Source organism: Neolamprologus brichardi, chromosome 3, assembly GCF_056152115.1.
Source record: "Neolamprologus brichardi isolate AB-2024 chromosome 3, ASM5615211v1, whole genome shotgun sequence".
In the NCBI taxonomy this organism is placed as follows: domain Eukaryota; kingdom Metazoa; phylum Chordata; class Actinopteri; order Cichliformes; family Cichlidae; genus Neolamprologus; species Neolamprologus brichardi.
Window position 1 is genome coordinate 49,955,332 of NC_142106.1, and position 26,441 is coordinate 49,981,772.

At 41.3% G+C, this 26,441-nt stretch overlaps 2 protein-coding genes across 2 annotated transcripts in view; both read left to right on the forward strand.

Annotated features, from left to right (window-relative positions):
- The window catches only part of LOC148105733 (protein NLRC3-like), a 108,812-nt gene that overhangs the window by 43,741 nt on the left and 38,630 nt on the right, over nt 1–26,441 (forward strand). Inside the window, exons 8-9 of the mRNA XM_087837804.1 lie at nt 2,226–2,402; nt 14,044–14,220. Of these exons, the coding sequence (XP_087693930.1) occupies nt 2,226–2,402; nt 14,044–14,220 (354 nt within the window). The remainder of the gene's footprint in view (nt 1–2,225; nt 2,403–14,043; nt 14,221–26,441) is intronic.
- Nucleotides 1–26,441, forward strand: part of LOC148105734 (protein NLRC3-like) — a 167,328-nt gene that overhangs the window by 15,032 nt on the left and 125,855 nt on the right. The gene's annotated exons all lie outside the window — the stretch shown is intronic.

Below are 26,441 nucleotides of genomic sequence, written 5' to 3' on the forward strand. Positions count from 1 at the left end.
AGTGGGAAATATTATAATTCTGATCATTTATCAGCACATATCCATATGTATAAAAACAAAGCTGACACTGTGAGACTTGATCAGAGGTGTGATCATCACAGCAGAGGCCTTTGTGTCAAAGTCACTGAGGATCAAACAGAAACACATGAAGCAGATTTTCCTCTTCTGGCTTTTTATACCAGATAACCTTCAAAATATTCTGCAGTCGATCAAAAACTGAAGAAAACCATGAATCAACATGTGAACATGACCTGATGCTGCTGAAGTGAAGCAAAGTTACAGAGGTTTGATTACAGACACAGCTGAGAGTTTGTAATCTGTCATCATTTTAAAAGGTTTAAATTTCTTCAGTATTGAACAGCAGAAATGAGGCTTTGTTTTCGGAGGCCGACAGCAGTGAACACAACAGCAGACTGGTGCGTAATAAGCAGTGAATAATGCAGAAAACAGATTTTTGAAGGTAAACTGTTCTTGAAGTACACTGAGAGAGAGAGAGCTGTGCAGGAAGTAAACGTCAAAGTCAGAGAGAATTCATGATGATGTTCATCAAACGTAAAGCGTAGTTTGGATCTTCTTTTGCTGCTGGTTCAGTCAGTTTTGGTTGGAGACAGATGAAACCTGCAGCTTCAGGATCTGTGAGCTGTCCACTTTCAGCCCCGACAGCGTGTCCGTGTACGTGCCGTCGAGTGAACGATCCACGCTCTGTGTTTCTATTTTTGTGTGTTTAGCTGCTCTCATTTACTGTTTTATCTGTTTGGTTGTTGTTGAAATACTTTTGGGAGCTTTAACCTGAGATTCTGGCAAAATACATTTATATTAAAAATTAATTCAAGATTGAATGAATCAACATTGCTTTATTCAAATTAAAACCATTTAAATAGGAAAATTCATTTTTTTACACCCGCCTCTAATGCTGGGTAATGTCAGCTGGTCCATGTGTAGCTGGCTGTGAGGCTCAGGGAGCGTCTACAAAGTGCAACACTGAAAGAACATCATCCATAAATATTGAGTAATAACTGGACTCTCATACAGCAACACTCAAATGCCTTTAAACATCAGCTTATCCTGCTGATCCAAGTCCAACACTGAGTTTTTAAAAACATGTTTGTCAATCATTTTGTTTGGTTTCTGAGGAAAATGATTCAATAACTTGTTGCTAATACACAACATTTCATCATATTTCCTCATAACCCTCTTTTGTCTGACCATTTGATCCCATTTGAATTTGCAATAAAGGATCCACAGAGTTTGGTGACAATAATGACAGTAGATGTTTGTGTGAAAGTGTCAGGAGTGTCGTGTGTGGAGGCGAGGAAGTGACCCAAACGCAGGACTCGTGGATAGTGACGAACTGAAGATGGTTTATTATGAATCATGGACGAACAGGGAAGGAACAAAGGACTGACTGGCTGGCTGGCTGGCTGGCTGGCTGAAAGACTGGATGGATGGCTGACTGACTGAATTGAACATACGTACGAGAGACGACATTAACATCAATGACACGACCGAGAACTGGTGAAACCGAGGAACTTAAATACACAGGTTGAATGATGACAATGATTGGAAACAGGTGAGTACAGGGCTGAACATAATCTGACTAATGACACAAGCTGACACGGGGAAAAAACAGGAAGTGAAAACATTGATGTGGCAACATAACCTAAATGTGACGAAACTGAAAACACTGGGTCACCGACCCAGGAACCCTGACAGAAAGTGCGGGAAGCAAATTAGTGTGTGATGTTCTTTCAGTGTGTCACTTTGTAGACGGTCCCTCAGCACTGCTCTCACAGCCAGCTGCACATAGACACCAGTGTTGTTAGTCCAGGTCAGAAGATGACTTGTTGGAATGAAAATGAGCTTGTAGTTTGTCTGCTTTAATAATGTGACTGGAAAAAGGTGTTGGACTTCAAATATGTCCATTTCTTTCACACTTCACCTTTAAAAGTGAAGCTATATGATTCCTGGAAGGAAAAACACGACTTTTTCGAAGTCTTTTTCCTGTTTTTATGATAAATGTACGACTTTAATGTGAAACATTCAGAGTTTTTTCTCTTGTTGTGTTTGTTTGAAGCTGCTTCCCGTTGGCTTCAGCTGTTTGGAGTTTCCATTTTCTAAACTTCTACATTCTGAACCTTCTTCAGCTCTGAACAGATGATGAAACACTAAATGATTTCAAGCTCACACTTTGTCTAATAAACTTACATCTTTCATTCTTTATAAAGATTGGAGTGCTGTGGTTTGTCAGAGATCAGCTGTGATTATCTGGCAGCAGCACTGAAGTCCAACCCCTCCCATCTGAGAGAGCTGGACCTGAGCTACAACAACACCGTTCAGGATTCAGGAGTGAAGCATCTGTGTGGTTTTCTGGAGAGTCCAGGATGTGGACTTGAAACTCTGAGGTCAGTCAGCATGTTTTAGTTGTGCTGAGATGAATATGATGTGAAAGTTGTGCTGACACTAAACTGCAGACATCAGGCTGATATTATACTGATCCACACTGAGGATCTTCATGGTAAAGTCTGTTTTCTTCTTCTCTGGTTTAGTCCATTGACTACAGCAGAGAAATGTTCACACATCAAACAGTGATACTCAACGTATGGCCCACGGCCCACATGCGGCCTGCCCACCTTTCCTGATTCAGAGAGAGGGGACCCTGATTAACTGTGTAGTGTTCTTCCTCACAGTTCTAAGTATCAGACACAACAATGAATAATCCACAGCTGACTGTCTTTAGCAGGTCAAAGGTCACGGCACACAGCAGACAGTGGGAAATATTATAATTCTGATCATTTATCAGCACATATCCATATGTATAAAAACAAAGCTGACACTGTGAGACTTGATCAGAGGTGTGATCATCACAGCAGAGGCCTTTGTGTCAAAGTCACTGAGGATCAAACAGAAACACATGAAGCAGATTTTCCTCTTCTGGCTTTTTATGGCAGATAACCTTCAAAATATTCTGCAGTCGATCAAAAACTGAAGAAAACCATGAATCAACATGTGAACATGACCTGATGCTGCTGAAGTGAAGCAAAGTTACAGAGGTTTGATTACAGACACAGCTGAGAGTTTGTAATCTGTCATCATTTTAAAAGGTTTAAATTTCTTCAGTATTGAACAGCAGAAATGAGGCTTTGTTTTCGGAGGCCGACAGCAGTGAACACAACAGCAGACTGGTGTGTAATAAACAGTGAATAATGCAGAAAACAGATTTTTGAAGGTAAACTGTTCTTGAAGTACACTGAGAGAGATAGAGCTGTGCAGGAAGTAAACGTCAAAGTCAGAGAGAATTCAGAGGACTTCCGGTTGAGCTTTGATGGAGTAGGATGCGAGTCTGGGAGCTCCCGCCGACTTCGATTAAATTGTTATTTATTTGCGCTTTTAGGCCATATTTCCAGTCCTGTTTTGGTTTGTGGATTTTTTTGTTGAGAAATTTTACTCGGGCCAGCGTAAAATGCCAGCAAAAAATGTTAAAACCCGCAGTACTATTCAAACACAGCTGAGGCCTAGTTTGCAAACCGCGACCACACCCTCGAGTGAGCCGTCGTCTCCTGCAAAGCCCCCCACATGTCAAGCTAATCCTGATATTGAGGCTCTCAAGGTCGAGTTGCTGGCTTTGCTGAGGAAAGATTTCGCCGACATCTTTAAAAAGGAACTTCAGGATACTCTGGGTGTTGCTTTGTCTACCATTAAGTTCGACCTGCAGGTGGTGAAGACGCAGCTGGCGATCGTTAAAGCTGCTAATGACGCTACCATGTCTGAGCTAAAAGGTACGGTGAAGGAGATGGAGCACGCACTCACTGTCTGCTCTGATGATATAGCTGAGATGAAAAACACTATCAAGGGCCTCACAGCTCATGTAGCCAAGCTGGAAAGTAAGTTTGAAGATTTGGAGTCCAGGTCGCAGCGCAACAATGTTAGGATAGTGGGAGTACCGGAGGGCCCTGACACGTGCACCACTGCTGCCATAGCTTCCTTGCTAAAAGAAGCATTTGATCTGGGGAAGGAGCTGCTTTTGGATCGTTCGCACAGGACCCTCCAGCCCGCACCTAAGCCTGGCGACCGTCCACGAGCCATTGTATGCAGGTTTCATTACCACACTGACTGTGTTGACATTTTACGACGTGCTAGAGAACGCCGACAGATTAAGGTCGGAGATCGGACAATCTCAGTCTTCCCCGACTACACCGCCAGGGTGGCACGGGCTCGTGTTGCATTCAACACGGTCAGGCAGCAACTCCGTGGCATTGAAGGTGTTCGGTATGGCCTGCTTCATCCAGCGCGACTCCGCATCACATATAAGGGTGTCGAGAAGGACTTTGTTTCAACAGAGGAGGCCAGTGATTATGTCAAAACTTTGATCTCTGGGTGAGCCTCAATAGCCCCTCAGTTTGATGCTGTAATGCTGCTAAGGGTTCACGCTCACCACCTGTGCATTGTTTTCTTAGGCCGTTGTGCTAGTTATTGTACTGTTGGTGTGCTGGTTCCTTTTATTTTCATTGTTATTTATAGAAACTGAATCATATAATATACTCTTGAATTTCGGACCAGTCCGGCACAATCTTCTCCAAGCTTGCTGCATTGATTTGCATAGGACTGGGTTGTTTTTTGTTTCTGTTAAATTTTTATTTATTTGGTTGTTTTTGTTTTAATTGTTTATCTATTTAATTATGTATTTATTTTTTTTACTTTTATGCACTTTCGGTGATTTGTTGGAAAGTTCTCCTTCTGAGGACGTCATATTTTGTACTGTGAGATCTTTTTTGGTTGGTTGGTTGGTTTCCTCTTTTTTTTTTCCCTTTTTAAAAAAAACATGTTTACTGTTACGCGCACACTGTTATACTGTAGAGAAGTTGGCGAGAGGTTGTTTTTCCCTCTCTCACTTTTATTTTTATTTAGACTCCAATTAGTCCAGTCACTTTGGTGAATCATTTTTGCTACTTTGGGGGTACACTGCTGTCTCCTTTGTTCTGTTCTGTGGAGACTTGGGGTGTATTTGTGTGTTCAGGGTTGGGGGGGGGCTGTCCCATTTCGGCACTTCATGGCCACTGGCACTTTCTTTTTATGAATGGTTAATGGCAATATGTCTATATTGGCATTCCTGACCCAGCATTGCTGGGTCAGGCATGCCTCTTAGATTCACTAGTTGGAATATCAGAGGTATGGGTAACCCTGTTAAGAGATCTAAGGTTTTTACTCACTTGAAACGTCTAAATTCTGACATAGCATTTTTACAGGAGACTCATCTTCGCATTAAGGATCATTATAGGTTATATTGCCCTTGGGTAGGTCAGGTCTTTCACTCAAATTTTAATTCGAAAGCTAGAGGAGTGGCCATTCTCATTAATAAGAAAGTTCAATTCTCTTCGACCAGTGTTATCGCTGATAGGAATGGTAGATACATCATTGTTGCTGGTACCCTAATGCAGAAAAAGGTTTTGTTGGTAAATGTATATGCCCCGAATTTTGATGATGCTAAATTCGCTAATAGATTGCTGAGTAATATCCCCTTTCTGAATACACATTTGCTTATCCTTGGTGGTGATCTGAATTGTGTTTTTGATCCAATTTTGGATCGATCTAGTCCTCGTAATTTGACTACATCATCTATGTCTAAAACATTCTCAGATTTTATGAAACAGAATGATGTTGTTGATCCATGGAGATTTCGCAACCCTTCAATCAAAAAATTTTCGTTTTTCTCTCAGGTCCACCAGTCTTATTCCAGGATTGATTATTTTTTTATCGACAGAACTCTTAATTCATGCGTTAATTCTTCCGACTATTCTGGTATTGTAATATCTGATCACTCTCCTCTGCTATTGGATGTTCAGCTTTCTACCCATAAACGTAGTCCTCCACTTTGGATATTTAACTCTCTCCTTCTGGCAGATAAAGAATTTTGTGAATTTATTTCAAGCTCTATTGAGGAGTTCTTGTCCTTCAATCAGGATGATTCTGTTTCATATTCTCTGCTATGGGAGACTCTTAAATGCTACCTGAGAGGTCAAATTATTTCTTACTCTGTCTGTGCTAATAAAAAGATTAATGCCAGGCTTAAAGAACTTATAGCTGCAATTAGTAACCTTGATCAAAGTTGTACACTGAACCCTTCTCCAGAATTACTGAAGCAGCGCCTTGATTTGCAAGCAGAATTTGATCTTATGTCAACCAAAGAGGCTGAGCACTTATTACTACGCAGTCGTGGCTCATATTACGAATATGGTGACAAGGCTAGTCGCTTGTTGGCACATCAGTTACGACGTCAGGCCTCCTTGCGTGTGATACCCACTATTAAAAACTCTTATGACAATATCACTACAGATCCCTTGGAAATTAATTCTACCTTTAAAACATTTTACTCTTTGTTGTACAAGTCCGAATTTCCCACAGATAAAGCTAAAATGAATGCATTTCTTCATAATCTTTCAAACCCTGTTATTGGTGCTAATGATGCGGGGCAATTGGACTCCCCATTATCTGTTGAAGAAGTATTAAAAGCTATTACAGTTATGCAGTCTAATAAAGCCCCGGGCCCAGATGGGTTTCCAATTGAATTTTATAAAACATTTATTGGTAAATTGGCTCCATTGCTTTTGTCTGTGTTTAACGAATCCTTGGAAACGGGTTCATTACCACCTACTTTCACACAAGCAACCACAGCGCTCCTTCTCAAAAATGACAAGGACCCAACCTCCTGTGGTTCCTACAGGCCATTATCTCTGCTTAATGCCGATGCAAAGGTATTGGCTAAAGTAATTGCATCTCGCCTTGAGGATGTGCTTCCTCGAATTATATCTGAAGAGCAGAATGGCTTTATAAAGGGACGGCAATTGTTTTTTAACACCCGTACACTCTTTAATGTTATTTACTCAAAGCGTCTATCTGAACTTCCTGAACTTGTGATTTCTTTAGATGTTGAAAAGGCTTTCGATAGGGTGGAGTGGGAGTACTTGTTTGCAGTACTAGAGAAATTTGGTTTTGGCGATAAATTTATTTCCTGGATTCGGCTTCTTTATTCGTCCCCTAAAGCCAGTGTTCATACTAATGATGTTTACTCTGATTATTTTGCGCTGGGTCGTGGTTGTCGTCAAGGTTGCCCTTTGTCTCCCTTACTCTTTGCCATTGCCATCGAGCCTCTGTCTATTACATTGAGATCTTCTTCTGTATTCAGGGGAATCATCCGTAATGGAATTACACATAAAGTATCATTGTATGCGGATGACTTGTTATTATATGTGACTGACCCTGCATGCTCCATCCCTGCTGTTTTAAGTATTCTGGAGAACTTCAGTTTGTTCTCAGGTTATAAATTAAATTTGGGGAAAAGTGAGTGTTTTCCTGTTAATACGGCAGCACGTCAACTTCAACAGTCTGATCTACCCCTTTGTCTCAGTCCATCTGGGTTTAAGTACTTAGGGATTAACGTGACTCGCTCTCTAGCTGGCCTTAAATCAGCAAATTTGTCTCCTCGTATATCAAGGATCACATCTGATATTCAAAGATGGGGTAATCTCCCCCTTTCTTTAATCGGTAAGATTAATGTTGTTAAAATGAACATCTTACCAAAATTTTTATTTTTATTTCAGTCAATTCCCTTATTTTTGCCGAAACATTTTTTTGTTTCACTGGACAAGATTATTGGTTCTTTCATTTGGGGAGGGAAGCCACCTAGGGTTTCTAAAACTTTGCTGCAGCGATGCAGATTTAGTGGAGGACTTGCATTACCTAATTTTTTAGCCTACTACTGGGCCGCTCACATCCATAAACTTTGCTACTGGCTAAAATCTTCTGGTTCCTCGTGGTGTAAATTGGAGCTATCATCATGTAAGGGCTCTTCTTTACTGGCTTTGCTCTATTCCTCTTTACCCATAAAACCCTCTCTGTACACTGATAATCAGGTGGTTCTTAACACACTCAAAATCTGGTTTCAGTTTAGAATAGAATAGAATAGAATAGAATAGCCTTTATTGTCATTGTACAAAGTACAACGAAATTGGAGTGCCACTCCCTTGGTGCAAAATGCAAAATAAATATAAATGTAAAATATAAAAAGTACAATAAAACAACCGTAGTACTCAGACAATAATAAGTACAATATATACAGGATAGCAGCATAATATAGTGACAATGGCAAGTATAGTTAAGCAGGTTTAATTGTTTTGTGCTTATTTACTACGGTGATAGCTCTGGGAAAGAAGCTATCCCTGAATCTGTTTGTCCTGGTTTTATGTGACCTGTACCGTCGGCCTGACGGTAATAGTTCAAACAGTTGATTACTGGGGTGAGAGTAGTCCTTAATGATATTGCCAGCTCTGCTGAGGTATCGGGAGTTTGCAATGGCCTCCAGACTGGGCAGAGAGCCGGCAGTGATCTTCTGGGCTGTGTTGATGACCCTCTGCAGTCCTTTCCTGTCTGCAACTGAGCACCCTGCATACCATGTTGTTATGCTGTACGTTAGGATGCTCTCTATGGTGGCTCTATAGAATGTCACCAGCAGCCTCTCCTCCAGATTGTTCCTCCTGAGCACTCTCAAAAAATGGAGACGCTGCTGGGCCTTTTTTACCACCGCCGTGGTATTTCCAGTCCAGGAGAGATCATCAGAGATCTGCACGCCCAGAAACCTCATGGAGTGTACCCTCTCCACACAGTTCCCGTGAATGTAGAGTGGGGCCGGGTCTGCTCTGCCCTTCCTGAAGTCCAAAATAAGTTCTTTGGTTTTCGTGGTGTTCAGTTGGAGGTTGTTAACTAAACACCACTCAGTCAATCTGTTAACCTCATCTCTGTAGTCCGACTCATCCCCCCTTGAGATGAGTCCAACCACTGTGGTGTCATCCGCGAACTTTATGATGCTGTTTGAGAGATGGGTAGGGGAGCAGTCGGATGTGTAGAGCGTAAACAAGAGGGGACTCAGAACACATCCTTGTGGAGACCCAGTACTGAGTGTGATGGTGCTGGACAGGTGGGGGCCGAGTCTGACAGACTGTGGTCTATTTGTCAGGAAGTCCTTGATCCAGAGACAGATGGAGGTGGAGAGTCCCAGGTGAGACAGTTTCTCGACCAGGATCTCCGGGATGATGTGATTGAATGCGGAGCTGAAGTCCAGGAAGAGCATTCTCACATAGTTTCCTCGGTGCTCCAGGTGACTCAGCGCAGTGTGGAGCGCTGTGGTGATGGCGTCCTCGGTGGATCGATTTGTCCTGTAGGCAAATTGGTGGGGGTCCAGAGTGGAAGGCAGACCGGCCCTGATGTGCTGACAGACCAGTCTCTCAAAGCACTTCATCACTACAGGCGTAAGTGCAACAGGCCTGTAGTCATTTGGGCTGTCCACAGCCGTCTTCTTAGCGATGGGGATGATGATTGAGGTTTGGAGGCAGGGTGGGATGGTGTTTAATGACAAGGAAAGGTTGAAGATTTTAGTGAAGACTCCGGTCAGTTCGTCAGCACATGCTCTGAGAACCTTTCCAGGGCTCGCAAAATCACTAGCCCGACGTCCCGGGGCTAGCGATTTCTCCAGTCGGGCTACCAAAATCTATCTCTGCCCTGCCCGTCGGGCTATCTTATGCTGGGCTTACACTGTGCGATTTTGTCAGTCGCGCGATTCAGCTCCTGCTCAAACTGCACGATTGACTCGCAGGGGTTAAAAGTTCGTAGGTCACGATGCAGGTCTCACACTATACAGCCCGATGCTCTGATGCGACCCGAGTGCTCACACTGTGCGTCCATAAAATGAAGGTTATAACAGAAATTCTGTCGCTCGCTCTCCCTCTCTGTCTTTCACTCACACAGACACGCACACCACCGCCATCAACTTTGCTAAATTGCTAATGAAAAACATTGATCAGGCAGCTGTGATTGAGCAGCAATGTCTATCCAACTATTTTCACGGTTGTTGTGGTCGTGATAATTTTGTGAGGCCACATCGAAAAGGCTCGGATGAGCTTTCCAAAGTTCTACAAGTGCCTCCATCGCTTGTGTCCAGATCACACGCTGCACTGCCGTGCTGCGCCGTCTTTTTCGCTGACATTTGTGTTTGCGCGTGCGCAGTGTGAGAAACTGCGGCGACACCCTCACGACCAAGCGATTGATGATCGGGAGCTGGTCGTGAGGTGTTAATCGCTTCTCGTTACCCCACGTATACTACACGATGCACGACGCACGATGAAGGCCAAAATCGGGCCGATCGCCAAAACGGTCGCACGACTCAAAAATCGGCTCAAAATGGGCCAAAAATCGCACAGTGTGAGCCCGGCAATAGGAAGGAAAAAGATATGTCAATGATTTTGTATTCTTTCGGAAATGTATCTGGGTAATTATGTCATTGGCATCGGTGAGCCAGAATTTGCGCTTGTTTTTTGCTTTCACTTTGCAATCGCGCGAACTGTGTATAGAGAGCGACAGTACTGATTGGTGAGTGATGATAATTTGCGCACCAATTCCTCTGACATCGTCTTATCAATCGTTAGCTTACTATGCAAACATGACAAGTGAAATCTCCTGCAGCAAGCTTAAACGTGTGAGAGTTTGATCGCGCAGAGAATCGCTGAGCGTTACGTGAGTGCGTGTGTAAAAGCAGCAGGATATATATTTTAGTTCTGCTGAGACAAATAAGACAGGTCAGGGTGAAGAAGTGACAGCCAAAGAAAAGCTTACCACAAAATGGAAAAGTTATGACAAATCAGACTATAAGGCAAAAAGAAAGTGCAGCTTTATGGTTTCATGGACAAAAGAATTTCTGTGGCTGCAATATGACAAGCTAAATAACCAGGGCTGCACATAAGTGGTCCGCAGGTGCGCATTCGCTGTCAAAATAAAAAGAGCGCACAAGTTAAGAAGTTGCAATGCGTGTTTGCGTACATAAGATTTTCTGGAGGAGGACAGACATTTGTTTAGAACTCATAAAGATGTCGAAGAAGCTCCTTTAAGCAATTACTTTGGTGTTCCTCCACCTCCAAAGAAATGTCAGAAGGAGTCCGAACCACAAAAGAAGCGCGTATTCTCGGAAAAGTGGTTGCAGGAGGTGAGCTGGCTTCAAACAAATGATGAACGCACAGAGATGTGGTGCAGAATGTGCCGTGAAAATCCCACTCTAGCGGACAAAAACAGCCTTTTATATGGACGCAAACGCGCGTTGCAACTTCTTATCTGGTGCGCGTCTTTCATTTTGACAGCGAATGCGCACATGCGGACCACTTCTGTGCACCCGTGTAAATAACATAATGTTCTGCCTGGTGTGTTGTTGGTTTTCCCTCGATTTCTGAGTCGACAAGCGCCTTTGTTACTGGGACCAGTAATTTTAAGAAAGGCCCCCATTAGAACCCATGAGAAATGCATTATTGCTCAGTCTGCAATATCTTTCCCAGAACCAACACCAATTGCAAATAAAATACTAAAAATAAACCTGAGACATCTGTTTAGATCAGCGTACTATGTTGCAAAGAGTGAACTACCACTGCCACAATTTAGCAGTCTTTGCAAACTTCAAAAAGCAAATGGCCTCGATCTTGGTTCCACTTGCCTCTTACCTGTGACTTCAGTGGAAATTTCAAATTCAGGATCTGACACAGACTGATTCATGTCCTACACAGTTATTACAAGTTCATAGAAATTTCTGTTCAATTAGAACCAAGTATTTGAGTTGATGATTGTAATTTTTATACAATGTTGTAATTTGTGTTTTTTTGATTGTTTTGTTTGTTTAAAGGAAACAAAACAGGAAACAAAGCCTCAATGAAAAAAATTGCTCTCTTTTTTATTCGGGCTACTTAAATTTATTTTGGGCTACCAAAAACTGAAGAGTCCCTGCCCCAAGGGCTACCAGGGATTTTGAAATTTTGCGAGCCCTGCTTTCCATGTATTCCATCAGGACCTGCCGCCTTCCTGAGATTCACTGACCTTAGAACACGCCTCACTTGATGCTCTCCAAATGTTAGTGTGCCGGTGCTAGAGGCGGGTGGAAGTGGTGTAACAGCTGAGGGCCTGGTCGTCTAAAAGCGGGCGAAGAAATGGTTTAGATCCTCAGCCAGCGAGGCATCAGACGGCATTAGACGTCACTTTTTTGTAATGCTGTCTTCCTCGGGTCCTCTAAGCGACAACCATTTGTTTCCCCCTTCACTTTTGGACTCGACATTCTCAGTGTGGTGTGACAAGGGTATAAAACAGTTCAAACATTTATATGTGGATGGTGTTTTCGATAGTTTTCCCAACTTGTCTTCTCGTTATAATCTCCCTATCACCCATTTGTTTCGCTATTTTCAAATTCGAAATTTTGTTGCCAAGTGTTTCCCAGATTTCCCCTCTTTACCTCAAGAACAGCAGTGGGAAACTACATTATCATTTATTCCTCATCACAGAGGAACCATTTCGAAACTCTATGATGCAATTCTGTCTTTTAGTAACCACTCTAATGTTAAGCTTAAGTGTACATGGGAAGGAGAACTAGGAACTTGAATACATGAGGAGTCTTGGCAACAGGCTATAGCGAGGGTACGACCTTCCACCTCCTGTGCTCGTCTTGGACTTATTCAATTTAAGGTCATACACAGGGTGCATTTCTCTAAGTCTAGACTTTCTGAATTGTATCCAGAAGTGGAAAATAAATGTGATAAATGGTCTTTGTTTTAGAATGCGTTGTTTTTTTTCATATATATATATATATATATATAAGTTTATTTACTTGGGAAAATGAATAAAGGTTGATTGTATTTCGGTAACTGCAAGTACTGTTGTTTTCTTTTTTCAATAAAAATATTTTCAAAAAAAAAAAAGTCAGAAAGAATTCATGACGATGTTCATCAAACGTAAAGCGTAGTTTGGATCTTCTTTTGCTGCTGGTTCAGTCAGTTTTGGTTGGAGACAGATGAAACCTGCAGCTTCAGGATCTGTGAGCTGTCCAATTTCAGCCCCGACGGCGTGTCCGTGTACGTGCCGTCGAGTGAACAATCCACGCTCTGTGTTTCCATCTTTGTGCGTTTAGCTGCTCTCATTTACTGTTTTATCTGTTTGGTTGTTGTTGAAATACTTTTGGGAGCTTTAACCTGAGATTCTGGCAAAATACATTTATATTAAAAATTGATTCAGGATTGAATGAATCAACATTGCTTTATTCAAATTAAAACCATTTAAATAGCAAAATCCATGTTTTTTACAGCCTCCTCTAATGCTGGGTAATGTCAGCTGGTCCATGTGCAGCTGGCTGTGAGGCTCAGGGAGCGTCTACAAAGTGCAACACTGAAAGAACATCATCCATAAATATTGAGTAATGACTCTAATACAGCAACACTCAAATGCCTTTAAACATCAGCTTATCCTGCTGATCCAAGTCCAACACTGAGTTTGTAAAAACATGTTTGTCAATCATTTTGTTTGGTTTCTGAGGAAAATGATTCAATTACTTGCTGCTAATACACAACATTTCATCATATTTCCTCATAACCCTCTTTTGTCTGACCATTTGAATCCCATTTGAATTTGCAATAAAGGTTCCACAGAGTTTGGTGACAATAATGACAGTAGATGTTTGTGTGAAAGTGCTGGAAGCAAATTAGTGTGTGATGTTCTTTCAGTGTTGCACTTTGTAGACGGTCCCTGAGCACTGGTCTCACAGCCAGCTGCACATAGACACCAGTGTTGTTAGTCCAGGTCAGAAGATGACTTGTTGGAATGAAAATGAGCTTATAGTTTGTCTGCTTTAATAATGTGACTGGAAAAAGGTGTTGGACTTCAAATATGTCCATTTCTTTCACACGTCACCTTTAAAAGTGAAGCCTTGTGGTTCCTGGAAGGAAAAACACAACTTTTTCAAGTCTTTGTCCTGTTTTTATAATAAATGTACGACTTTAATGTGAAACGTTCAGAGTTTTTTCTCTTGTTGTGTTTGTTTGAAGCTGCTTCCCGTTGGCTTCAGCTGTTTGGAGTTTCCATTTTCTAAACTTCTACATTCTGAAACTTCTTCAGCTCTGAACAGATGATGAAACACTGAATGATTTCAAGCTCACACTTTGTCTAATAAACTTACATTTTTCATTCTTTATACAGATTGGAGAGCTGTGGTTTGTCAGAGATCAGCTGTGATTATCTGGCAGCAGCACTGAAGTCCAACCCCTCCCATCTGAGACAGCTGGACCTGAGCTCCAACAACAAGCTGCAGGATTCAGGAGTGAAGCATCTGTGTGGTTTCCTGGAGAGTCCAGGATGTGGACTTGAAACTCTGAGGTCAGTCAGCATGTTTTAGTTGTGCTGAGATGAATATGATGTGAAAGTTGTGCTGACACTAAACTGCAGGCTGATATTATACTGATCCACACTGAGGATCTTCATGGTAAAGTCTGTTTTCTTCTTCTCTGGTTTAGTCCATTGACTGCAGCAGAACAATGTTCACATTTCAAACCTTCAAAGAAGAAGAAAAATCCTCCACTGGATAATTCACTGTGAAACTCTCCAACTCTTCATTCCACCTTAAAGTCTGTCTGACACTGAAATCCAAATCAAAATGTGCGTTTGCTTTACAGACAGCAGTCCAACACAAACATACACACATCATCCAAAACACAGTCCAACATCCAAATCTCCTTCACTGCCAGCATGAATGATGGGAAAGAGAAGGAGGAACACTCTGACATTCAGGGTTAGAATGAGTTTCATAAAGCAGACTGTGAAGATCAAATCTGCATTAGAAAGCTTACATGAATGAATGAGTTGACAGAAGTGGACAGAGATCATCTGAAGCACTTCAAAGGCTTTAAATCAATTTCTCTTTATTCTTTATCAACTCTGTTAGTTTCTCTCAGTTTTCTGTTGAATGAAGCTAACAGCAGGCTAATAAGATGCTGACCAACAGGTTTCTATTAATGGTTGTAATTTGTATATGAAAAAGTGCTTTGGCTCAGCAGGGATCAGCTTACAGGTAGAATACAGCTGCTGGATGGGATTAGCATGTCATAGCTATCTATCAAACTGCTAACTGGGGAATTTCAGGCCATCTATGGATCATTTTTGCTAACTGTTTATTCTGCTTAGGCTCACAGGGCTGGAGCCTGTGCCCTAGCTGTCATAGGGCAAGAGGCGTGGTCCACCTGCACAGGTGAGCAGTCCATCACAGGGCCAACAGAGAGAGAGACAGAGAAGCACTCTCTCACATCCACACCTACAGCCAATTTAGAAGCACCAATGAACCTAAGCAGCATTTCATTGGACTGTGGGAGAACATCCAACCTCCACAGAAAGACCAACAAGCTTCAACCTACAACCTTCTTGCTTTAACCCTTTAAAACCGGTCAGAGCGGGCACGCTCTGTTTTGCGTAACTATTTTTAAATCCCGGTAGCTCTGCAACCACGTGAGCTAGCGCAATAATTTTTTTTGCATATGAAACCTGAGGAGTTGTACTTACATCTTATGCCATCAGCTTGTCCTCGGTCACAGTTTCCTTCCACATAAAGCTTTGCAAAAACTGCATAAAAAGCACTTGCAGCAACAAAAACATAATATTCCAGAAACACGCTTTGCCGATCCGATCAGCTGTTTATAACACTTCCTACATTGGATTAGACGTCAGCGCAACCTATCGCATGTCCGCCATGACCTGCCCGAAACCGGAAGTGACGTCATTTTCGCGGAAATGTAGTTTTTTACCGTCTGGGCCTCAATGAGCCTATACTGTTGTTTTTAAAAGTTATGTTTGACTTTATGACTTTCTGTGTCGTTTCTGGGATGCTTAGAACTAATATTGTACTGCTGGAAATAGTTTATTTTGATGCATATGCTGCTTTTTTGCAAATTTGCATTATAATATTTATTTTCGTTTTTCCTGCAGTATATAAAAATTGGTGTATTTCAAAAATAAAACTATGAAGACACTCAAAATAAATTTCCTGTGGTGGGAAACTATTTTGTGCAACTTTTTTGTATTTGCAGTTTTGAGGGATAAGCCTCTTAAATTTCTCTAACTAGAAATATATGTTAAAAAAACAAACGATTTTTTTTTTTTTTGTAGTTTATTGCACTTTTTTGCAATTTATGTAATCACTATGCACTTAATTCATACATATTATTAAAATCTAGGCTGTAATGGTTGTATTGATGTATAGCAACTTGAAATGCTCCCAAAAATGGCTCCACAGCATGTAAAAATATAATATAAGCTCTGGCGGACTTGGTTCTATGGTAGGTCTTAAAGGGTTAAGGCACTAGTGCTAACCACTTTTCCCCATTTTAGCCCAAATCCTGCATCTTCCTGTTCTGACTCCAGGCCAGCTCCATTAACACTTTCTCATCAGACACTGCCACCTAGTGGAGGAAGTCTTAGTTCCATTTGAAGCTTCAGATTACAGTTAGTTCCTTTACAAAGAGGTGGAGGTGGTGGGGCCACAGCACCATCATCACTGAGTGCTAGGGATGGGTATCGTTTAGGTTTTATCTGATAACTGCCAACCCCGTACTTTTGAAATGGTGCCGGTGCTTAAAGAATGGAGAACACAAACTTCGTCCAAAAACCTCTCATGTTTAGCTGTTTTCCACTTTTTCTTTGGTCATTTTAGCCTTTTTGGCCAGGGTGAAGGGAGTATCTCTGGATGAAACTTTAACATTTAAAGTATCGTAGCTCTGTTGCTAAATTTTCTGACTCGGTGAATTGTGAGCAGCAGAAAGGAGGAAAGCACTAATGCTGGCACAAGGGGCCACAAGCCAGTGTACTCCAAGTGGCAGCCTGGGTAAATGGGGAGTCTTGCATTAGTAAGGGCATTCTGAACTAAAGCTTTACCAAATAAAATGCGTGGATCATAATGAATAAGACTGTCATGCTACTGATGGCTGAAAGAAAAGGAAGAGGAGAGGAGGAAGGAGGCATGTTAGGAGTAGGGATGGGTATCGTTTAGGTTTTATCCGATACCGGTGCCCTGTTTCAGTACCGGATAAAACCAAACTGGTACTTTTGAAACAGTACCGGTGCTTAATCGGTGCTCGAATCACTGCTTAAAGAATGAAGAACACAAATTTTGTCCTAAAACCTCTCATGTTTAGCTGTTTTTTTTTGTAAAAAGATAACAATGTCAGCCTTTTTTGCAGCTATAGGGCATATATGGTTTCACTCTATCAAACAAGAAGACAGACACATGTAACTACGACGGTGTTTGCTAGTTCACCTTACATGCAATAATGTAATAACATGGTTAGCCTACTCAACATAAATTACACACGAACAACATTAAGCTACTCACGCAGAGAAGAACGGCTGCTGCTGCCATCATCATCCGTCATCATTTCTAATACACCGGCAGGGCTAGGGGCCAGGACTCTCCTCTTCGGGTTTTTGGGGGATGTTGCTAACTCCGGGTCTGATAACAGGCACCACACCCGCAGTAGATGCGCTCGGTCTTGCAGCAAGCTATCAAATACGGTGCATTTCTCGGCTTTTAAAAAAACGCTATGCGTCGCCAGGTGTTTCATCAGATTTGAGGTGTTACCTCCTTTGCACAGTATCAGCTTAAAGCACTTGTTGCAGGCTGTTGAGTTTGCATCTTTTGCTGTGAAGTATAGCCAGACTTTGACCACTTCGCCTTGGACATTTTTAATCTGTAGCTCTGCTCTAAAATAATGTACGTGAAAAAAAGCACCAAAATGTGCACTGCTTTTCGGTCTGGTTACTATTAGAGATGGACCGATCCGATATTACGTATCGGTATCTGTCCGATACTGACGTAAATTACTGGATCGGATATCGGAGAGAAATAAAAAATGTAATCCGATCCATTAAATATCAAAAAAGCACCTCACAAAACTTGTGACACGGCATAACTCGCTTCATAACCGTAGCACGTCGCAGCAGTGTGCATCACGTGATAGAGCGGCTGTGTGTATTTGTAGCCTCGCTACCAAACCAGCATTTCATCTCCGAGGAAGTTATCCCAGAGAGAAGTAAAGCAAGTGTGTAAGTTCATCTCTGAATGTTTGTAAAGCATTCCAGCGTTAAGCTTAACAACCGATACATGAAGCGACTGCCTCTTCTCTCCCCCTCCCTCTCCTGCTGCTATTTCAATTGTGAAACTGATTAATGATCAGCTGATCGGCTTTTCTGTCGCGAGTCCGTCTCTCTTGTTTGTTTATCGCCCACTTTGCACCAGAAAGAGAAAACTAGCGGCTGAACAACAGCAGCACGTTTAAGCTTGATAATCTGTTGTTAGATTTTATTTAATATTACTTTCTACACCAGGATCCTTTTCTACAGCTGACGTAACTGTGCAGGGGCGGATCTAGCAAAGTTTAGCCAGGGGGGCCGATAGGGCATTAACAGAGAAAAGGGGGCACAAAGACATACTTTTCTTTCTTATTCTCATTTAAAATGTCTAGCTTTTAATAAATAATTATCTGAATCTTACACCCAAAGTTATAATCTGATGTAAAATGTATAGAAGTCCATTACTGTATATAGTAACTATTAAGTCTAATATACCCTAGTAAGCTATAGTACTTTTTCCTTTGGGAAGATACCATCTGTGCAGTCTGCAATTCTGTTGAAGAAAGATGTTGAATCTATTTAATTATTCTTGAAAAATAATTGATTTCTGTGCATTTTTTTTCACACTGCATCAAATTAAAGTTGATTACATCGATTAAGAATCATGAGGTGGAGGGTGGTTCCCTATTTTTTTCTTGCTGGGAGTTTGCAACCCTATTAGTTAGGTTGCTTAATATTTCTGCTAAGTACTCTTTAAAATACCAGAATAGGAAGGATGGAGTAGGTTTAAGTTTATTAAATTGATCAGTATTGCTGAACTATGAAATATTTTGGGGGCAGTGTATTTTTTACATACAGGTATAACAGAATAGCTTTAGTGTTGTTGTTTATTTAAACTTGAGTATGAACGGTATCGGCAGATATCCAAATTTATGATATAGGTATCGGACATAAAAAAAAGTGATATTGTGCCATCTCTACTTACTATTAATTTTCGTTCTTTGAATTCTTTTGGCGGCAAAGAAAGACTGGACCCAGGGTGGTCAAAGCTCAAAAAATGATCTTTATTTTACATTCCCGGGAACGGAGACCTGAACACACACGCTCAGGTCTGAAAGCAGCAGCAGCCAGCATGGTTATTTATATATTTCCGCAGCACGTCACACACTCTAAGTTTTGATCAGAACACTCTGCTTAGTTTCACTTTCTGTCTGCACCTCCAGTGCTCTGCAAAAGCATGCAGTTTCCTGTCAGTACTTTTGGCTCAGACTCTACTCAGAGCTGGCCCTCTCTTATTAAAATACATACAACAATATAATCAGCAAATAAACACTAAGAATATATATTTAAATCCCAACATTACTACCGTTTATGTCAGAACTGGTGCCATAATGGCATCGGATACCGGTACCCATATCTACTGAGTGCCATAGGACACTTAACCTTTGTTTCCATATAATGGGAACTTCCTGTTTTTTCCGAGGACTGGAAAATGTGTGAAAATCTCCCAGTCAGTTCTTCACAGCACACTTCAATCATTTCCCTCCCACAGCATCAGGACCAGGGCTTTTTCTCTCTTTGATCCCACTAAGAGATTTCCACACAAACACCTCATCAGTGGGACTCTCAGAGCTACCAGCCCTTTGCTACAATCACAAAGCTCTTCATTGAAATCAATGATATCAAAGCTGGAATCAAATGAGTCCAAGTCTTCTGCTGATTCAGCATCACATTCATCTTTGCTCCTTGTTCTGCATCCCCACCATGGACTTCATTCCTTTCCAAGCCAGCCTTGAGTGTCCTTTATTCAGCTCATCCTCTGCTTTAATTTTACACCTGATTTTTGCTGCTTTATCTCTCTTTCAACAAGTTTCTGTGCCTCAATCTTTTTCTTCTCTCCCTCATAACAAGACAGCATCTTCTGCCTGAGAACATGTTGGAGTGATTTACTAATCCAGGGCTGCTTATTGGGGAAAATACTTCCTGTTTTCAAAGTAATCTCCATTTTCCCCCAGAAAGAAATGTAAGTAGAAATCGAGAACATGAGCCTTTAAAAAGTCCCAGTGGGTTCAGTCAAAGCAGTCCCTCAGTCCCAGTATAGAGTCTTTGGTCCAGACTGGAACAACTGTGTGCCCAGTTTGAGCTCTCTTCAGTCCTGTGACCTGACAGACCCAGAGGGGCCATCACATCACATTTAGAAGCTCCCCTAATGGAGCCACAACACATGTCCAACACTTAGTCTGTCTTGTTGGACCAACTGGAAGAAATGATTCAAGGACTTAGTCACAGAACAGAGATTCAAATCTCCAAAATCCAACTGGCTGCATCAGGACATATAGTCTGAAACTCTGCACAGTTTCCTGTTTGAAGCTACTTCCTTTTGGCTTCAGCTGTTTGGAGTTTCCATTTTCTAAACTTCTACATTCTGAACCTTCTTCAGCTCTGAACAGATGATGAAACACTGAATGATTTCAAGCTCACACTTTGTCTAATAAACTTACATCTTTCATTCTTTATACAGATTGTGGACCTGTGGTTTGTCAAAGATCAGCTGTGATTATCTGGCAGCAGCACTGAAGTCCAACCCCTCCCATCTGAGAGAGCTGGAGCTGTACAGAAACAACCTGAAGGATCCAGATGTGAAGCAGCTGTCTGATCTTCAGCAGAGTCCAGACTACAGACTGGAGACTCTGAGGTCAGTAGAGTGATGGAGTGAGTGGGTGGTGGTGTCAGCAGTATTGTACTAAACACAGTCAGTATGAAACAAAGATCCAGTGTTTCCTGTAAAGCTGCAGCTTCTCAGTGAAGCTGTGAGAGGAGAATGGTGACAGGCTTCAGGATTGGACACAAACACTTCCTGTTTCTAGCCTTTTTGTCACCTTTATGGTCACCATAATAACGGCTGACACACTCTGATGAAGCACTGTCAACAGCCAATCAGCTCTCTGAACAAAGCAGCACGCAGACCAATGACTGCATTCATTTCCAAGTTTAAAGCAGTGAAGAACACAGTCTGTAGGTGAGGAAGAATTTAGTGAGAGCAGATGTTTGGATGGAATTCCTCCAGTTAACAGCTGGAACCGTCCATCTGGATTGTTGGGCTTGTTGTTTGGGTTCCTACAGAGCTCAGAGTGGACACACCAAGCTTCTTCTAATGAATGAAAGTCCAAACTCAAACTAGGAGGGAAAAACATTTTCATCAACTTCAATAAAAATCCAAAGATTAGAAAAAGTGAAGCAACAATGAGTCCTAGTACAGTCCCAGCACTGAAGTCCCTGCTGCTCTTTATACTGGATGTGCTGCATCACTGACTGACAGCTAATGAAGAGTCTCTGGAAACACTCGTTTATCTCCTCTGCTCTTCCTTCTTCTCTCTGCAGGTGGAGCTGATGATGGCAAACAGGACGGTGTGTGTGCTGAGAGAGGAGGAGCTGTGTCCTGATGATCCAGAGAGGTTGAAGCAGCAGCAGCTTGTGTGTAGAGACGCTCTGACTGGGCCATGTTACTGGGAGGTGGAGAGGAGAGCTTCATCCAGCAGTGACTGACAGAGGAATGAGAAGAAGTGCAGATGACTGTCAGTGCTGCAGAGTGAACTGCTCTGAGAACAGCTCCACTGTCAGACACAATGTAGAGTCCAGCATCATCCCTGTGTGTCCCTCTGGATCTGACAGAGGATCATCAGTGTATCTGGACTGCTCTGCTGCTGCTCTGTCCTTCTACAGTGTCTGCACAGTCTCTATCTGACTCTGGCTTCAGACCCTCCTGGATGAAACTCACCTGGAAAGACTTTCAAACATCACTCAATAGATTTGAATACAGAATATATTTGATATATGCTGTAGATGTACTGTAGAGTTGCAGTTTGTCACTTGTAAATACAGTCTGTGAGCAGCTATGAGCTGAAAGATCTTTCTAGAAACACGAAATGTTTTCACTCTTCTTTTGCTTTTTCATATATTTCCACAACATTAATATTGATCCCACCTGTCTCACCTGTTTCATGCTTTTATACATAATAACAGGACACGTGTGATCTCACCGATGGTGATTTTTTGTTTTTATGGGCCGATGATGTATTTTTATGATTATTTTTTTTGTAACGGTATAAACAATCAAAGGTGGTGGATTGGCCGGATGCTGGTCAATGTGTAAAAGTCAGTTGTTTGGTGGTGGCTATGGCGGAGCTTCCACAGAGGCAGCAGGTGGATGAGGGAAAGGGGAGGCAGGAGGAGCAGAGACCCGAGGTGGCCGCCGGTCCGAGTGTCAGGTGAACTGAACTTCAGGTAAGAAGTTATGACCTGCAGTCTATCTGGGTCAGATATAAACCAAGTTTAAGTGGAGTTTATTTTTGTTGTGCTGACTTTTTACAGTCAGTTACAATAACTCGTACTGCGTACTAGCTAGCATGACGGAGTTTCTATACAGCTGGGTGGGTGCTATGATGTTACTGATAATGAACTTTACAGGGGCTTGCAAAAGTATTCGGCCCCCTTGAACTTTCCCACATTTTGTCACATTACAGCCACAAACATGAATCAATTTTATTGGAATTCCACGTGAAAGACCAACACAAAGTGGTGTACACGTGAGAAGTGGAACAAAAATCATACATGATTCCAAACATTTTTTACAAATAAATAACTGCAAAGTGGGGTGTGCGTAATTATTCTATCATGGAAAAACACACTACCATCAACTTCTGTTTTGTTTTTGTCAAAATCACTGTAATATAATCACTGTACCTTTATATACATGTGACTTATATTAATGCTGCTGCCCTCTTGTGGCTAAAGTGTAATTATGTTATTGTTATTAGGGAAAACATTTGAGAGTAACATGCAAAATGAGTCAGCACTTTGGCTTTAGCTGAAGAAATCCTCATTTTTATGTAATCAGTTATAGTTGCATGTATTCATTATCATAATTTAACCTTTAATATTGATGTCTTAAATTTATTTTACTTAAACTAGCAATAATTTTATGGTTGTATTAAATAAAGACATCACTAATGAATTAATTATTTTAGTAATAATTAAAAATGTACATAATCAATTAAAGAAATATATTAATAATGAATTATCCAATAATTTCATTTAAAATCTTTCATTATTTGTTTATATACAATTCTAATTAGTTAATTACATATTTAATCAATTATTGGTTTGTTTTCTATTTTAATGATTTTACTGACACATTTAATGAATTATTTAATGATGTATTTATTTAATTCACGTTGCTACTCCTGGCCCTGCATCGCTGTTCATAAATACATTTTAGTTGTCAGCTTCACCCATCAAAGTCAGGGGGCGGGGTTAATGCTGATCAAGTCAAAACCATTGCTTTGGTGTGGTGAGCGTTCTTTTAGTGGGCTTTTCTGTCATGGCCTGCGTGGCAGACTATGATGAGGGGAAGGAGGACCCAAATGCTGGACTCTTTGATGAGGTCAGTACATTTATTTACAGTGATGCAAAATAACAACAATAAATCCCCAGTGCGTTCCCGACTCTGACATGTCCTCTTGCCAGTGTTAGTGTTGTTTGTCTCCGCTCCTCAGTGTCTGAGCACTCCATGCTCGCTGCCCTCTCGTCTCCACACTCCTCCTGGGGAATAACAAAGAGGCAGCCGTCAGCAACACTACAATGCGGCAGACTAACCTTAACTAACTCGCCAAGAGACTAACGTGAATTTACGTAATGATCCAGCATCGGAGAGAGCTCCACCACACTCCTAAGTAGCTCCTCTGACGAGGCTTGATCAGCTGCAGGTGTGAGTAATTCTCCTCCGCAGGTGTGGCCAGGCTCCTGGCTGACACACCCACACACACACACACACACATACACACACCTAGATACACAAACATGGAAACAGGAGACAGCAGCACCAAAAACACACATGTCCATAACTTCTTACAGGCCCTGGGTCACCCAGACCCTGGTCCCATGACAATTTCTCAAAACTAAGTAGGCCCACACACCAGGGTTTGGACATGTGTGGACCCAAACTATACTTAAACTTTACTCTTTTTTTGTGTGTCACCAAATACACTTTAATATCTTCTAGACAAGAATGTAGTGGCATAATCTTTAACCTCCTAAGACACGAACTCCTCCGTGTCATTCATTTTTAATTTCTCTTTGATATTTGGGCTGATTGGGACCTGATGAATGTAAAAACAAAGAATTACCAGATTAAAAAAAAGAATTTTACCAATTTTTTGTTTCTGAGAAAAATGAGAGCCACATATGAGGATATTGGTCTAAAATTTTGATAGCACAGTGGCAGTATAACATCCTCGTAAGTGGATATCAGGCCCTTGTAGAGCAAAATGTAGTATTTTGGTCTAAACAACCCAAAATGTGATGTCTACATATGTGGACGCCAGGTCCTAGGAGGTCAAATATCTGCTCACTTTGTCAAAATGAACCTAATCATCTCTGATGAATTCAGTGATGTCTGCCAGCTCACCTTGCAAGTGGTCGAGCTTATACCGCCGACAACGCGGCACACAACTTGTAAACCCCCTGCTGACTATCACCTCTTGAGTTATTTATTTATGTTAGTTTCAACTGTTCCTGCAAAAAGTAAGCACGTGTTACTGATAAAAAGTCCAATAGAAGCAAAGTCTAAACTTTGAAAACAAGAAACAAAAACCTGTCTGATTAAGATCTGATCTTTGGGGGGGGGGGGGGGGGTTCAATAAGCAGTGTGACCCGTGTATTTGCATCAGGGGTGGGTTTTGGTTATCAATTTGTCGATTAAAATCGATTCTCGCTTGGATTACGTGATATCGATTCATTAAAATACTGAATAGACTTTTTAATATAAATTTTGGCCAAAAAGCCAGAATCTCAGGTTAAACCTCCCAAAATTTCAACAACCACCAAACAGCTAAAACAGTAAATGAGAGCAGGAACAGGGATTCTGCACAAAGACGTAAACACAAAGCGCGGAGCCGCCGACGCATCAGAATCAGTGAGATGTGACTTTCTCTCCTGACTGCACGGACACGAGCTGAGAGCCGACAGCTCGCTGATTCTGATGTTTTGGCGGGTCCGCGCTTTGTGTTTACGCCCTTTTTGCGCTGATTCTGAAGTTGCAGGTTTTTCTCTCTCCAAACAATATTGAGTAAACCAACAGCAAAAGAAGATCCAAACTACGCTTCACATAAACATCGTCATGAATTCCCTCTGATTGTTTTGCTGCCACCACGATAAAATCACACTTCATGCACAGCTCTCTCTCTCTCTCTCTCTCTCTCTCTCTCTCTGTACTTCAAGAACAGTTTCCCGTCTAAAAATCTGTTTTCTGCATTATTCGCTTGCTTGTTATGCACAAGTCTACCGTTCTTACAGCCTTTCGGCTGCTGTTTTTTTTCTTTTACTTCGGAAAACAAAGCCTCGTTTCTGCTGTTCAATACTGAACAAATTTAAACTTTTTAAAATGATGCAAAATAGCAAAATGCTCAGTTGTGTCTGTAATCAAACCGCTGTAACTTTGCTCTGCTTCACGTCAGCAGCATCAGCTAATGTTCATATGTTCATTAATGGTTTTCTTTCGGTTTTGATGTACTGCAGAATATTTGTATAAAATCCCAGGCCAGGAAAACCTTCATGGTTTTCTGTGTTTTATCCTCAGCTACTTTGACACAAAGGCAACTGCTGTGATGCTCACACCTTTGATAAAGTCTCACAAGTGTCAGATTTCTTTTTATAGATATAAAAATATAGAAATGTACTGATGCGTGACCTGAATTATAACATTTCTGACTGTCTGAGGCAAAATTTCCCAGATTCAAATTGAATCAAATCGAATCAAATTGAATCGATTCTAGAAATGAGTGACGATACCCAGCCCTAATATGCATGTTTTAATAAAAGAGACAATGTTGGTGTTTCAGTCATGTAGTAACTGTTAGCTTTAACTGTACAAGGCTTGTTAGACATAATGAAACACATCGTACAGATTTCTGGATGTTAGACTATAATTTTTATTATGATTATTAATCTTGAGTCTAAAAAGTCAGTCAAGTATATCCAGGATATCTTTCTGTTAACTGGATTCACTGACCCTAACACTGGGACCAGGATAAGCGGTCGCATGAAGCTGGTTATCAGCTGACAAACTGAATATTTAATTAATTTAATTAAGTTATTTAATTTTTCCTCTACATTCCCCCTGAAATGAAGGGATTGTGTTAAACATGATTTAGTTCCTCACATTTTTCTACAATCTCTTTGTTCAACCTCCTGAATTAAAGCTGAAAGTCTGCACTTCAAACACATCTGAGTTGTTTCATTTAAAATTGATTTTAGTGTATGTACAGAACCAAAATTAGAAATTAAGTTCTCTCTGTCCAGATATTTATGGATCTAACTGTATAATCTATACAGCACGTAAAAAATGCTATAAATAAAGAAGTCTGTGAAAATGTGGCGCTTCCAGGTCAATTTAAACTGAAGTGATATAATCTTCTCCCCACAGT